Consider the following 17,500-nt stretch of genomic DNA (forward strand, 5'->3'; position numbering starts at 1 on the left):
GTGTGTGGATGTGTGTGTGAATGTAAAAGCACATTGTAAAACGAGTGAAAAAAAGGTACTATAGAAATGCAGACCATTGTTGTTTTTGTGTTTATGAGGGAACTGGGGAGGGCGGGGCTGTGTGGGGTTATGTCTTTATACTTTATACAATCATTCATTCATACTTGAAAAATCCTATAAATAAAGTTATTAAAAAAGAAATGCAGACAAAAACAATAACTCTTGGGAGCCATGGGAAGCACATTTACATCATACAATCATTCTAATCATCCTTTTGGGAGATGTTACTGTGCCCTTTTACCAGTCTGGATAAATCCAGTAGTGCACCATCACCAGCCAAGCGGACAGTGTTAATTAAACTCTGAGAGTGTACAAATGCAACCAAATGGACCCATATGGGTAAATGAACACTCTGGATTTTCCTGTGTGCTAATCTGAATAATGCAAATATAGAAAGAGTCAACAATTCAATGTGAATTAAACAAAAGGCAGGAATATGTGTTACATATTATTGCCTATTCTATTGTCAGAAAACTGTGGCTCCGTACTATCACTTGAATAAAACGTCGGCAATCCGTGAGTTTAAGCTGATTCTGCTGTCGCGCTCGTTGTGTCTGTCGTAGTCAGTCTGGAGCAGAGTATCCCCTAAACGGCAAAAATGTAAATTTCATGTAAATGTGAGGACTTATAATGCTAGACAGACACTGTTGTTTTTCTTTTTCACCAGGGCTTGTGTTGTGAATGTGTGAGTCTAGCATCTCTGAGGAACCTCGGTAAGTAAGAAATACACTTGCCCGCAGAAAGGCAGATCGAGGTACTGAGGTTCCCTCTCTCTCTCTCTCTCTCGGAATGAAAACCTTTCTTTTTTCCCCACCGTGTTTGTGCAGTATGCACAAGGAACTTGTATCCACTGCACAGGAATCCTCATGTGGCCTGCTACAGTCAGGGCTTCATGAGAGCCAGCGCCGTGCACATATTCTATACAACACTGCACCGTACAGACTGACAAACTTAGGATGAGCTGCTTCTGCCCGCGTACCCGGACCCTCCATCTATCTGCCATGCATGGGGGTAGATAGATAGGGGTGCATGTGCTCGCGCACGCACGCACAAACACACACACACACACACACACACACACACACACACACACACACACACACACACACACACACACACACACACACACACACACACAATAAGAACTCACACCATGCAGCACAACCTGCCAATTTCACCACACCCACACATTTGGAGTTGCAGTAGCTACCTACTTACCTACCTGCCTACCTACACACACACACACACACACACACACACACACACACACACACACACACACAATAAGAACTCACACCATGCAGCACAACCTGCCAATTTCACCACACCCACACATTTGGAGTTGCAGTAGCTACCTACTTACCTACCTGCCTACCTACACACACACACACACACACACACACACACACACACACACACACACACACACACACACACACACACACACACACACACACACACACACACACACACACACACACACACACACACACACACATCTTTCCTCTCTAAAGCTCTCTCGACACATTAATGGTGCATGTTGAAAGTGTAAAGATGGACCCTTAAGTTCAACACACACACACACACACACACACACACACACACACACACACACACACACACACACACACACACACACACACACACACACAGACAGAGTCATATGTTTCCTACCTGTGCTGAGAAGGAGCAGCACCTTCATGGAGAGGAACTCATCATAGGTGAGCTGCAGTCGTACAAACTCCTGGCTCACCTGCCTCATGCCCAGACACAGGTCGTACATGGCCGACTGCTGCATGCGCTCCCTGGGAAAGAAACACACACACACACACACACACACACATCGCTTAATTACCCATGTACACATACGCATTCATTCATTCACCTCTAACTGTCTCATATTCACTCACTCACTCTTCCATCAAAATCACACCCGTGTGAAGTGGAGCTGTGTGTGTGTGTGTGTGTGTGTGTGTGTGTGTGTGTGTGTGTGTGTGTGTGTGTGTGTGTGGATCATGTGTACCGATTTTTGTGACATTTGAAGAAAATATGTAGGAAAAGGAGCAAAAAGTGTGTTTTGGAGAAAATTCAAGATGGCGGAAAATCTATCATGGCGCAAATGGGCGTGGCCTATATGGGGAGATGCGTCATGACCCAAGGAATCCAGGGAAAAAATATTTTTAATTTTCCGACCTACGGTTCAAGAGTTACAGGCCAAAACGTAAAGTGGGGTGTTATGGCGCCACCATGCGGCCAAATGACACAATTATTTTTTATTTAATCCTTGAAATCATTATGAACCTCCTCTCCAAGTCTTGAAACTCTAGCCCCTATGGTTTGCGAGAGACAAATAATTGAATGTGAGTTTTTGCGATTCCCATTATAAGTCAATGGGAAAAATTAATTCACTAATAAATTAATATCAATTAAACTATTGAACCTTTCTCTTAGCAAGTTACTAGCCCACGATTCCCGAGTAAGCCGGTCGATTTGACATATGGCGTGAGTGTGTGGTGGCAAAACTGTGGGACTAGTAGCGTGCCGAAGTTTAGGAAGTTCAGGCTACATACAGACACACACACACACAGACAGACACACAGACAGACCCACACGGCCACGTATAGGGAGCCTGTGCTTCACACAGCTCCAAAAATCACACCCGTGTGAAGTGGAGCTGTGTGTGTGTGTGTGTGTGTGTGTGTGTGTGTGTGTGTGTGTGTGTGTGTGTGTGTGTGTGTGTGTGTGGATCATGTGTACCGATTTTTGTGACATTTGAAGAAAATATGTAGGAAAAGGAGCAAAAAGTGTGTTTTGGAGAAAATTCAAGATGGCGGAAAATCTATCATGGCGCAAATGGGCGTGGCCTATATGGGGAGATGCGTCATGACCCAAGGAATCCAGGGAAAAAATATTTTTAATTTTCCGACCTACGGTTCAAGAGTTACAGGCCAAAACGTAAAGTGGGGTGTTATGGCGCCACCATGCGGCCAAATGACACAATTATTTTTTATTTAATCCTCGAAATCATTATGAACCTCCTCTCCAAGTCTTGAAACTCTAGCCCCTATGGTTTGCGAGAGACAAATAATTGAATGTGAGTTTTTGCGATTCCCATTATAAGTCAATGGGGAAAATTAATTCACTAATAAATTAATATCAATTAAACTATTGAACCTTTCTCTTAGCAAGTTACTAGCCCACGATTCCCGAGTAAGCCGGTCGATTTGACATATGGCACGAGTGTGTGGTGGCAAAACTGTGGGACTAGTAGCGTGCCGAAGTTTAGGAAGTTCAGGCTACACACAGACACACACACACACAGACAGACAGACAGACAGACCCACACAGCCACGTATAGGGAGCCTGTGCTTCACACAGCTCCAAAAACTCTCTCACTCATTGTTCTACAGTAACTCAGTGAGAGAGTGAGAGAGAGAGAGAAGTCCCAGCCAGACTGTGTTAAGAGCAGTATACCAAATCCCTGCTGATTGCAGACACTGCATACACTAACACCACTCAGATGCAGTATGGAGGATAGATCCTATAGCTGCTGAACCCTAGCAATCTACAATATGTATGCAAGTACAATACACACTGATTGCACAGGCACTTATGCAAATTACACGCGTAGTGCATGTATAAGTGTGTGTAACAGTGTATGGTTCGGTCCACTAATGACCCCATCTACAGCATTTCTCTCATGTCTCTCTTTCTCCGTCTCCCCCCCGCCCCTCTCCTTGGGTCTCTCCTTACTTTTCTCTTTCTCTCCATATCTACCCTCTCACGCAAACACATTTTATTTGATCAGCGAGGTAAATCTCAATCACGTTAGAGAGCTTGGAAACAGGGGGGAAAAATAAAATAAAATAAAATAAATGAAATCGAGTCAGAGACGCGAGCCAATGAGAAATGTGCTGTGCAGATGCCACAGTGTCGAGAGAGGGGAGGGGCTGGGTGGGGTGGGGTGGGGTGGGGCGTGGGAGTGGAATCGTTGGCTTCGGATGCCACCTCTCCGCCTTACGTAAATCAACCGTCATGTGGAGAACAGTGTAATCAAACGCAAGTGGTGTGGCTCGACTTGAAAGAGTCCAGCCCGGCAACACATTATCTATTGTCCCTGTCGGGCAGAAACCTGGTATCTCCACATTGTTTTTGTAAATTAATACCACACTTAATCATACTGTACTACAGTGTCACGCACAAATAGCAGATCTATAAGCTCGAAACGTGTCACAATGCTGCTCGTTCTGAGCTTGAATATCAGATTTTTGAGTTTGAATGCTGAAAAGTGACAGTTTGGGAAATAATGGGGTTTCCACCCGACAGCGACGATATGTTACGTTCACAAGAATGACTTTTTAGGGGATTTCTAGTCCATTAGGAAGTACAGATGATGACAGATCTGGATTTATAGCCCAGAAGAAGACCAGAATCAGAATCAGTTTTATTTGTCACATCACAGGTTTGCAGGCGTAAATCAGTGGGTGTAATTGGTTTCCCGTGCAAGCTGCATCATTCAAAGATATCTATTGTCATTATGAGGTCAGCGCAACTTAACATTCTGTGCAGGGGTTCACGGCAGCTAATTGAGGATGAGATGGATTCCAGTTTCTATTTACCATTCAGAACGGGTACACATTATTTTGTATCATTATGTTATGCTTTAACTATTGAATCCTAGGCCTAAATGGGTAAACCTGCAAGCAGAGTGATTCATGCTCATTTTGCTGTACAGCTCTGACTGAGTAACTGACTGAGCAAGTGACTGACAGCGACAACTTAGAAAAACGAATAGACAAATAGTTTTTCCTGCAAAGCAGTACTCTGAGTGCGTGTGCGCGTGCGTGTGTGCGCATGTGCACGCGTGCGTGCGTGCGTATGTGAGAGAGATAGAGCAGTACTGCAAAGTACAGCATATCATCATTTGATACAACTTTGGAGCTGGAGTTTCAAAAGTCTCCACACACATTTTTTTTCTCCCCGAAATCAATTTTGCTGAATCACTGCTGGGTTTGGGAGAGAGCAAACCTGGCAGCATTCTGTCGTTCTTTCTCTTTCTTTTTTCTCTCTCTTACTCTCTCCTTTGCTCTTCCACTTTCTCACCCCCCCCCCCTCTCTCTCTCTCTCTCACTCACCTTCTCTCACACCTCACTCTTTTTCTGTGTCTTTTGCCCAATCATTCTCTCTCTCTCTCTCTCTCTCTCTCTCTCTCTCTCTCTCTCTCTCTCTCTCTCTCTCTCTCTCTCTCTCTCTGACTCCGCTCCCTCTCGCTCATACAGTATTCCTTCTCTCTTTCTCTCACACACCTCTCTCTCTCTCTCTAGCTCACACTTTCTCCCTGCCTGCCTGTCTGTCTGTCTGTCTGTCTGTCTGTCTGTCTGTCTGTCTCACGGTCTCTCTCTCTCTCTCTCGCTCTCTGTTGCTATGGTGAGAGATCCAGGAAGCAGCAGTGAGCTGGGCTGACTTAGAAGAAAGCAGAAGTAGAAGTAGTGAGAAAAGTTCAGCTTTACCTTTGGCTTTCAGAAATAGCAGGCAGTATTGACTCAGGAGAGCTAGGCCAGACACATCCACACATAAAGCATCCAAACCACAGCCACTGTCTAGCTGGTAGCTGTTCATATGCGGAGGCTTGCGTTTGTTTGGGGGGAATGGAAATGGTGGATTATGCTTCGTTCTTTCTTTCTGAAACTCACTTGTACCTTGTTTAACTTTAAGGGGTCTTCAACAGGGGGTCCGGGACCCCTAGGGGGTCCTCAGAGTTACTACAGGGGGTCCTCCAAATCTTTGTGTGATAGAAACTTTTTTCCCTCCTTTTTTATATTAACCTCTTGAACCCTAGTGCCCATATTCGGAGAACTTTAGCCAAAAATAGCAGATCTACAAGCTCAAGGGCACCTCTATAAATATATTTCTTTTTCATCTGAGACACCCCTACATTATATTCATAATGTTCACTCCCAGCACCTTATATTTATAGCATATTTTAGTGATTATGTTGCGAAGAAAACATTGAGATAATAGCCATTTTGGTTAGAACTGACTGAAAATACGTTTGTACTTTTTGTACTAGTTTAAAATGATACTAAATATTTGTTTAAGTGTCCAAATAAATTCCAAATATTAACAAATTATCTCACGGCACCCCTGGACTGCTGTCGCGGCACCCCAGGGTGCCCCGTCACCCACTTTGAAAACCCTTGCTCTAAAGCACTGCAGTTACAGTAACTGACCATTCCCGAATCCGTATAACATCCAACAGCAAAATAATACTGAAGAAATAGAAGCTAAAATCTCTATACCAGATGCAGCTTTTAGTGACACTTCCACTTTATCTTCCCATATATTATGCTGCAGTCGTTGGCATGGGATAAGAAGTGTGGGGGGAAAAAAACACATACATATACAGTATCGAGGACATGCTAGTACAGATAGTGTGTTAACCCACGTAATGTAACTTTAATTCCCCAGGTGTGTTGCATGACGCTCCCCCTCTATCAGTTTCCAGTCTCTCTACACTCTCCTAAGAATGACTCTACAACAATGACGCTGCTGAGAGTCCACACAGAGATGAAAACATGGGGCGCCCACTAGGGCATTAACGAAAGAGTCGACAAGTCGACTCAGCCGACTTCATTACACAAGTCGAAAGTCGAAGTTGAAAGAAAATAAATCCTTTGTATTTTTTCTATAATTATTTTTGCAACCCAACCTGACGAGCACTAAGAATTGAGGTGTTACATTTCGTATAACACGGTTCAGTTGTGAAAATAGCAGATCTACATGCTCACAACGCCTCGCGATGCGAGGCGTTGTGAGCATGTAGATCGTCTATTTTCACAATTTCAGCCTCTATATATTTGACAATTTGGACAATGTTTAATTTGTCATTTTAGAGGTACAAAAAGTCCTTAAATTGACACTTTAGAAATTTGCAGATACCCTCTATACACTTAAACTTTATGTTAATGTTGCAACATTAAGTTAATCATCTGGGGACCCCCCAAAATAATTGGGGGGGTCTTTCTTGTGTGATGTGATGACGTCATCAAACGATAAAGTCGACTTCAACTCAACTTTTTACTGAGTCGAGTCGAAAATCACAAGTCGTTAATGCCATAGCGCTCACTGGCCTACTGGTCTGGGCTCATACCACTTAGGCACTGCCACATAGGCATGGATGCCTGGCGGCGTCGCCCCGTCTCTCCTCCATTTCCTGTCAGCCTACTGTCCTATCAGTAAAGGCAAAAAGCCCAAAAACAAATCTAAAAAAAAAAGAGATGAAAACATAACCTACTTGGCAGAGGTAAAACATCAGGGCCTGTACAGCTGTCTCACTTGCATGATGTATCGTGAAAGTGAGACATGTCATTTAAGTTAAAATTATGTCTGAGACTGAGTGCCTGCTCCTATGGCCCAGAACTGTATTGTGTGCATTTACCTCACACCATTGACTCCATTAGGCAGAGTTACTGTGACTTTTATGAAACATTTGTCTTCTAAACCATTCTCTCTCAATCGCTGAGCAGTTTCTCTCATGGACCATCCCGCACATGTTTTAATGGCTTTTGTCATTAAGCACTACGTAGCTATTGAAATAAGTACACAATGAGAAATACCCCCTCCATCCCCAAATAAGAGCGAAGATCAGGAAAGATCCAGGAAAACCATAGACTTTTAAACATGCTGATGTTGTATTCACTGCCGCCAAAGGTTTGAAAAGACAGATTGACTAATAGAAAAGTATGTAAAAGCTACACAGGCAGGGAGACAGTTTCAGCGAATCTTTGCTTCCTGCCAGAGGGAAACTATTCAGAAATATGTGACGGGATGGTGGAAAGTGATCCAACCCGGCAGCCATAAAACCATGCAAATTCAATTGTTTTTTCCACTACGTTTTTTTTTCTTCTTTTTTTTGCATATTACACAAGTAAAAAACAAAACTCAATATTACAAACAACAGTTCAAGGTTCACTAAAAACCTATAATTTGTCAGGAAATTAAGCTGTGTTTCATTGCGTTTGGAAAGGGTGATGGCGTGGGAATGATAGATTATAGGCCTGTCACGATTCACTCAACTCACGATACGATTCGAATCACGATTCAAGGTTCACGATTCACGATGTCACGATTTTTTCAACACAAATTTATTTTACAGAAGAATTACCCCTGAAAAATCCACAATTCTTACAATTCCAGTATTTTCTTTTCTTTTAACAATACTGTTCTCTTAAATGTCAAATCCTGTTATTTCTTTTAAACAACACTCTTACCCTCTTTTCAATACTGTATCAAAGAATGCATTTTTTCTGTGGTACATAGCAAGCCAACTGTACTGTAAGCCAGGCACAAACTAAGGCATAACAACAACTCTTACCCTCTTTTCAAAATCAATAATTCATCAAAGTCAAGACCTAGTGTCTCATTGTGGATAGACTGTTCAAAGTCCCTGACTTTCTAACACACCATTTCCCACCTGTTTATATATTGAATGTGTCAATTCTTGTTTTCACTAGAAACGTTGTTTCCATATTGTAACCAGTGGCACTGTGGCAGAGACATGCATCTGTACGTAGCATTGTTGTTGTTGTTAGCCCTTAGCACTGATTATTGCTATGCTCTGTAGCAGCAAAGTAATGACACTCGACACTCAACTAACTGCTCTCTTTGTCAATCAAAATCGCAGAGCTCTGCTCTGCAGCCCAATGGAGGCACGCTGGCAGCTGCGAGTGAGTGAGCCTCATAGAGTTATAATGGTGAGCCTTCCTACTGTAGCTGCCGCTGCGTCTGCCTGACGTTAGCGCAGAGACGTTGAAGAAGGAATGAAGTTTAACTGCGCCCTCTGTTGGTCGAATCGCGATTCGTTTTTTAAAAGATCGATTTTTACCGTCCCCCAATTAAATCGATTTTTTCGTGAATTGTGACAGGCCTAATAGATTAGCATCTTGGACTTCACTGGCTACTGTCCGCTATTGTCCACTAATGTTGGCCAAGTGGTGCCGCCCATAAATAAACCTGCGTGGCTTGCAGGCGTGTTTCCTCTCAGGTTACTTATGGCTATGGAGGACGCTCAATCTGTTGCCACCGCTATAAACTAACTTTCAGCTGCCGGTAGAATCATCGACAGTCGAGAATTTATGGACATCTTGGATTACATTGGTGGTGGCAATAACTCAGATTCAGAATGTGAAGATTGTAAAGACCAGGACAACATCAACATGTTTTACTCTCTACCATCATCAGAAGATACAAATAATTGTCTGACAGCTAGTTTTATATTGTAGCGATTTGATGCTACGGTACTTTATAACATGCCAGGAAGAATGTTCAGCACTACTTGATCAGGAGGGATAAATACAGTACTACTATTGTTACTAATCTATCTATAAATGCGAGAAGTCTCTGCGTGTCTGTCTGTCTGTCTGTCTGTCTGTGTGTGTGTCTGTAATCCGCGTATCTCGAGAACCGTTCGTCCCACCGGCTTCAGATTCGGCACGCGCGTTCCCCGCCGCGGCACGGAGTGCAGTGCCGGGTCTCGACCCGACCCGATGCGCGGTTTTCCCGAACCGGCGCGAAACGTTCGGAATCTCCTTATGCGGGGTTGATTGTTGACATCAGGCTGTTCCGGAGGAAATCGGCGAAAGCTCTGACTCATTGTGACATCACTTCATAAAAGGCTCTGACATCACGTACGCCACATGAGTCAACAAAAAATCTCTGTGATTGTGTATGTATGTATGTAATCCGCGTATCTCGAGAACCGTTCGTCCCACGGGCACGCGCGTTCTCCATATATGGGCATAAAATGAATGCCCCCATATATGGGCATAAAATGGATTGCAGACAGACAGATACAGATATCTCCATATATGGACATAAATGGACAGAGGCAAACAGATGGTCAAAGATCTCCATATATGGGCATAAAATGGACGCAGACAGACAGATACAGATATCTCCATATATGGGCATAAATGGACACAGGCAAACAGATGTTCAAAATGGGTCCTATGACAACAGGTATAATGAGGTTTGCATTAAAGGGGGAACCGGCACTGTGTCTGCAACACAGTTGGAGGCACAGACAGATACTCCATATATGGGCATAAAATGGACGCAGATAGACAGATATCTCCATATATGGGCATAAAATGGACCCAGAACTATAACTGCAGTGATCTCCATATATGGGCATAAATGGACACAGGCAGACAGATGGTCAAAACGGGTCCTATGAAAACAGGTATAATGGGGTTTGCATTAAAGGGCGGGGCATTCATTCCCTATTTACATTGTTCCGAGTTGGCCAGGTCGCCGACTACCAGCTTCTAGTAATAATAACCAGTAAGACTCCCTAATCGGGAGATAAGCGACCGTAGGTCGCTTATCTCCACAAATAGGGCAAAAAGGTGTTTTTCCAAAATCTTCCTGATCCATGTTGATGACATGAGTGTAGACATGCTGTGTAGTGATTTTCGTGATTTTAGGGCAAAATCTGTAGGAGCAGTGTCCAAAAATGTGTTTGTAAAAATCGGCCGGAAGGTGGCGCTATATGGGACAGATTCATGTTGATGGGATGAGTGTAGACATACTGTGTAGCGATTTGCGTGATTTTAGGGCAAAAACTGTAGGAGCAGTGTCCAAAAATGTGTTTTAAAAATCGGCCTGAAGGTGGCGCTAGAAGAGGGCCATGTGAGAAATGAGGGGTGGGGTCTCCGCGTTGCCTTGGCGGACGAATAGGTACCGGCCCCGGCTCTCCCGGACGCTCCTAGCCCGAGTTACGGCATTTTATGTGAGCTGCAGTGGAGGGGTCCTCCACTGGGGGCGCCACCACTTTTGCATCCGTTCTGGAGCACCAGGAGTGGGTGGTCCCCAGGAATTCCCCGTGAGCAGCCCTGGGGGTCCCTGAAGCTCCGGGGGTCCTTGGAGGTTGTAGTTTGGCAGGTAAGGAGTGTGTGTGCAAAATTTGGCATGGATGGGGGCAACGGTTGTGGAGATATGAGCAGGGCAAAAGTGTGACGTGTGACGTGTGACAGACGGACGGAGAGACAGACAGACAGACAGACAGCCGGTGGAGGTTTTGGTAGTAAATGCGACCTACGGTCGCAATAACAACAATAACAACAAGTACAACGTTTATTTATACATGCACTTTTGCCGCGCCAGCCAGTCACTCTCTCACAGTCAGGCTAATCTGACAGAACACAGAGTAAAAAGTGACCGACATACAGGCCAGTGCTCAATCCAGCAGGTCCACATCTAGTCGGCTCTGTCAGAACAAATACCAAAGCCATCCATCAACCTGCCATGTAGGCTAGGCTAGCACTGCAGCACTCGAGACTTTTTTTCTAGAAAGCACCTTAATGCAACTTAACTCATCAAACTGTACAAACCAGGCCTACTGTACCTGCCTGTGAGTCCTAAGCTCTACACCAGGGGTCTTCAACAGGGGGTCCGTGACCCCTGGGTGGTCCCCAGAGTTACTACAGGGGGTCCTCCAAATCTTTCAGTGATAGAAACCTTTTTTCTCTTTTTTCTAACCACTTTTGAACCCTATAGTGTCCATATTCTGAGAACAAAACAAAAATAGCGGATCTACAAGCTTATAGATCTTGGCAAAGAAGTTTGGTGTAGAGGGGAAAAAGAGTAGACCAAGTGCAGAGTGAAAGGTCAAGTTTATTAACACATATGGTGCCAACCCCGAGTTTCCCGAGTTTGTATTGGTACTACCGCTGTGCCAACCCCGAGTTTCCCGAGTTTGGGTCGTTTTTGAAAAAAAAAAAAAAAAAAAAAGTTTTTTTTTTTTTCAATTTTTTTTTTCAAATTTTTTTTGGACCTCCAGATATGTATTAGGCATGATCGCGATCGCGAAATTGCATGTTTAACCCCCATACCAACTCATTCTTTCAAACAAGGCAGCCATGTTTGTTTACATCTGAAGAAAACATAATGGCTGATAAATCATGAATGCCTGAACGGATTTCCAAGCGGATTTTTTTGTTTGAAAGCTGTGAACAGCATCTACACACGTGGTGCATCATCTAGGCATGGGCGTGCACTTTTTACACAATTGCACAATTACATGGAAGTCTATGGTAACCATGGCAACGCGAGACATTGAAGAGAAAAAATCATTGCAACATAAGTGTTAAGTATTGACGTTCAAGTGGTTAAATATCTGAGAACACAAATTGACATGAATCCAAAATACACTGATGATTGTGCTGTCAAACAATAAAACTATGGAATCTATGAACAGGTTGTGGGGGTCCCTGCTTCATCTCTCTCTCAACTAAAGGGTCCTTGGCCTGAAAACGTTGAAGACCCCTGCTCTGCACCTTTTGGCCTAAACTTCATTCGTGCAGCAACGACACCCCAAGGAATCAAACGGCCCTGTATGCACGCTTCCCCCCTTCCAAACGCTCTGCTGTTCAAATACATTAGGACGGATCATGCGGCCCATTGACTGCCCTTTCCAGGCTTTGATCAACTGTGCACGACGCGATTAAGGAGCCATCCGAAGGTGCAAAAGCATTCAGTCCCCGGGGAGCACCGAGGGAATGGGCTGTGAGACTATAGTCTACACAGTAACTGTGTTTTTAAGTACCATCATCTCTGGCTGTAAGAGAAGTAATTACCATGAATACTCTGGCTGGCTGGCTGTACTGTAGGTCGACGGTGACTGACTAAAAATGGTGCAGTAGTTTAAATAATATGCTACTTATTTCCCTCCATACCCTGCAAGGGAAAGTGGTATTTTATCAATGCAATGGGAAAATATTCAATTGCACTGTATAGGTGAGTGCCCACATTGACTGTAAAAGGAAAGCAAGGTAGTGGTGATGTTGGCGAGTGTGTCGTTAATGTGATCATGTTGTTAAGTAGTTTACTGTCATCATGGCTCTTTCAGTCAATGCAGCTCTCTGTTGAAGGCTGTGTGTACAACTAGCCATCGAAGAAGCTCTTGCACACTGAAAAGATTCCTGTCCATTCTCCATGAGGTCCATTTCGATGAATCAATTGGTTGAGCAGTCAACCAAACTTGGTCAACAGACCATTCAACCAAATAATCGTATTACTGAACCAAAAATGCAGCCATGCACGAATAAATGTGTGCACAATTAGGTGTGTGTGTGCGTGTGCGTGCGTGCGTGCGTGCGTGCGTGCGTGCGTGCGTGTGTGTGAGAGAGTACAGTATAAGGCATGCTTTTGTCCAGCATTTGGCCTTTGTAACTAAACTTTTTCACCTACCCCTGAAAAAGACAAACTAAAAAGTCAAAGTCATACTGTGTTATTCTTTTATATAATATTTTCACTGGTATATTTTTCACAATCACCATTCCACCATGTAAATTTGTTTTTGACAACTTCTCGAAACACCATTTTTTATTCACAAGTTTATGTGTGAGTGCCAAAATGAGGCACCAGAAATTAATTAATTAATTAACTAAAATAAATGTATTTCATTTTAAGTTAACTCTACTACTGCCAGATTATTTATTTATTTATTGGGTCTGGTGCCATCAAAAAGCGGCTTACCTTTGCGACGTTATAGTAGATAGACAGACATTTATTTATTTATTATTATTTTTTTTTTTTGATTGTGCAATAGTGCACTTTGGTCTGCCAGGCAGCAGAGGGCGGCGTCATGCAAGACTTAATGTGAATTTGCCTGTTATGTGTTGCCGTACATTCAGACCAGTCACTGGCCACAGAGCCTCACGGCCAGAGGAAATCAACAAGGAAGTGAATTGGTCTCCGTTGATGTTAACGCATAATGGATTTTTTACACCATCACCGCGGAAAATGTGTTTACAGTACACGGCCGCGCGACCCCTCATCAGCTTACAGTCATCAGACGAGGTAAACGAACGAGCGCCGTATTGGCGCGCCACGACCTGAAAAATTGGGGCGAACAGGAACGTTCAAAGCAGAATAAGAGTTAATAGCCGTCAGTTAATATGGTTGCTGTTGCTTTCTGGAATAAAGCGTCGCTCGAACTATCCAGGTTTGAACGCAACATAATGTTGACTGTTCAGCATGATTTTTCTTCCCGCTCATACAAACACAGTCTGTGTGTGTGTGGTGAAAGAAAATAGGCGAGTTACAAGCTCACAACATGTATTTCCCCCGGTCAGGAAGACCATAGTCATACTATACGTAAGTCGCGCGCCGTTTCTAACTGTTTTCAGAGAGACCACGTTACTATCATACTATTATCATTTCGGGCAGTGTAATAGGAACTTTAATAAATATATGGAAGCATCTAAGACGCTGTGTGGACTTTCTCTCCTCTACATGTCCTTCGGGACATTAAACATCACCCAGTGGACCTTCAAATCAGCACGCTTGCCAGCGTGACAACAAGGCCCCCCCCTGCTCCCCTCTGTTTGCTGTGATTTGACTCCTTTTGCAACAGAGAGTGACACCTTTAGGGACCTCTGGACTGAAACCTTAGCGCTAAACCTCACCGACAGTCTGTAAACCACAGGAAAAAAGAGATGGCAGGATGGAGTGACCTCCAGTCTGTGACCATAGCAACATAAGGCAGAGGAGAGAGTGGGTCAAGCTACCTGCTTCTTTTATTAGCAAGTTCATTATTTCTATGGCTCCTCTGCTTTCATTAAAAAAAAGCACAGAGGGAGAGACGCATACGGGAAAGAGAGGGGAGAGTGCCTCTGTATTGGGAAAGACTGATATAGCAGTATAGTATACCGTAGTTGCGACCATAGGTCGCAAGTTTAGTTGCGACCGTAGATAACCGTCATAGCTTGTCCGTATCCGCCCGGACGGGTAACGCCTGACACTGTGGTTCCCCTGACACATCACTGTGACATCACAGGTGACATCACAGGTGACATCACAGTGATGTCAGATACTCAGTGCAGGGATAACACCTGACACTGTGTTCCCCTGACACATCACTGTGTATCTGACAGTGATGTCAGATACTCCAGAGCAGTGGTGTGGCTGGTTCAGACAGGGATCTCCATGTATGGGCATAAAAGGGATTGTATGTTCTGATGTCATGGGAAGCACTCTATGGCCATATATGGGCTTAATATTGATGTCATCAATATTAAGCCCATATCTAACAGTACTTCATATGGGAATGCCCATATATGGAGGCCACATTGGCCACATACCACACTAAGGACTGGTTCTACAGACAGGGATCTCCATGTATGGGCATAAAAGGGTATGATGTCATATGTCATAGACATCATAGGACTTCACATAACGAATAACTGAGTAAGCATGTTTGGGCTCTCACAGCATATCTCCATGTACAGTACATGGGGGTCTCCATATATGGGTAACTGGTCCGATAGACATCACTGGCCAGATGGGCAAGAATTGGCGGTTGCATTTCGCCCTGAGGCGTCTTACTAGTATAGTATAGTATAGTATAGTATAGTATAGTATAGTATAGTATAGTATAGTATAGTATATTTTGCAATAATAATGTGTGGTTGTCACAAAATCCCGAGGCACACCTGGACTTAAACTTCACTTCTATAAACTTCATTGTCCCTCCGTCTTATGGGATCTAAACTGTCATCAAGAAGCCAATTCCACCCCAGCCATCCCTCAAGTTTATTAGACGATCGGCTTACCATAGACGCAGTCTGCAGCTTTATTTGATAGAATTCAAAGCTACAACCAATGCAAATAAGCAGAGACGGAAACTTTTGCTTCTAAAAACTCAATATGGTCTGTGAGCATGTCTCCTAACATAATATAGTGCATAAAGGCTACTGTGTGTGTAACATGACTGTGAACGAACAGCGCTGGGTGGGACAGAGTGAATGTCCACTATAGTTAATCGATCACGAATGCTGTCATTTGCAAAAATAAATTTTTTGTCAAATATATCTTGTTGGCTATTAATTTTCTGCCCTATTAAAGCCTATGTTTTGGAAACTTAAAAAAAATGTTTACAATGAACTGCACAACAGCAGCAACCTTTGTCCAGGAAATTGGTATTTCGGTTCTTAGTTGGTGCTTAGTTACTTTACACCACTGTGCGTCACTGGCCCGTCCCTACAAAGCCAGCGGGGACGTACGGCTAATTGATTGATCCCTCCGGCTCCCTTGAATTAGCCAATGATACTGATCCGGCTGTCCGATGAAATGCATCACATGGTAAATACTGTACTTCTGACTTCATGGCTTTCATAGACAGCCTTTGATTTACTGTACTCCACTGGTCCACACGGCCGCTGTCACACTGTAAGCTGCCAGAGATTTAACTGCTTTCCTGACACCACGGCGTACCGGGCGGTCACTTGATCTTTTCACACACAACGCCTATGAATAAATACTGTATGTCCAGGCTATGGATAAAATATATATCTGGCATGGTTGTTTCCCTCTCCTTGCATTCAGAGTCAGACCGCACAGGAGGGATGTGCACTGTACACTGTACACTGTACAATAACAGTGGGTGGGGAGGCTATATACAGTACGATAACAGTGGGTGGGGAGGCTATATACTGTAAGATAACAGTGGATGTGAAGGGTTTTCTGATAGGCGCTGCAGGGCGTTGGGGAGGGGGGTATCTCAGAAAAAAGCATGTGTTTTAAAGAAGGCTTTTCAACACATCCGACCATCACCAAATCGTCGTTGTCGGGTGAAAACCTTGTATGTCCAAAACCGCTCATTTGCATTTATCATCTGGTGTTTTCACTACTTTTGCAAAAGAACATACAAATTTGAAACTTGGAGATACGAGGTTTCCACGCGACAACAACGAAATGCACAAATATTCTTTTGCACCCATGGACCATACCAGAAGTCATCCATGCAGTCGCTCAGCATACATAACGGATGGAGAGCCGAGAGGTGTGTTTTTATAGCGGGCACACCTCAAGGTTTGACATTGGTTTGACTTGGAATATATGGAACAAATGACAAACACACATCCTCCAATAATCTGGTAATTTAACACAGCCATATTTTTCACTGGTAGCTTTTACCTTTTGTACAGCTGCTACTTTAACTCTGAAAGCTCCCTGAAGAACCTAACAATGTGAAATGGATTTGACTGTGTAGGACCTTGAAGTGGGAGTCCAGCTTAATGGTTTTGTGATTATGTCGCAGAGTTCTCTCATTAGCATTACAAATGAACAACATCCCACAGGTACACAACAGAATACGGGTACATTTTTGACACTTAAGGAGTAGCAATCCAGATTTTACAGTGCATTGGATTGGTTTACTCTGAAAATATTTCATTCCTTTTTTATTTTTTGCCGAAATATAAATTGTAAACCAATTTCAACCTAGGGAACAATGTCAAAACATAATATATATATATATATATATATATATATATATATATATATCAATGTTATATTCTTCTGCAATTCTTTTAGCAATTTCTGAAATAGGGCTTAAAGGGTTCAGGGGTTGTAGGTTATACAATCACAATTCCAAACA

At 43.4% G+C, this 17,500-nt stretch overlaps 1 protein-coding gene across 1 annotated transcript in view; it reads right to left on the minus strand.

The window, feature by feature from the left end:
- The window catches only part of nr3c2 (nuclear receptor subfamily 3, group C, member 2), a 158,185-nt gene that overhangs the window by 27,560 nt on the left and 113,125 nt on the right, over nucleotides 1-17,500 (minus strand). The window contains 1 exon segment of the mRNA XM_080722018.1: nucleotides 1,735-1,865. Within this exon segment, the coding sequence (XP_080578144.1) occupies nucleotides 1,735-1,865 (131 nt within the window).

This window comes from Nannobrachium achirus, assembly GCF_963921795.1.
Source record: "Nannobrachium achirus genome assembly, chromosome: 3".
Lineage (NCBI taxonomy): Eukaryota > Metazoa > Chordata > Actinopteri > Myctophiformes > Myctophidae > Nannobrachium > Nannobrachium achirus.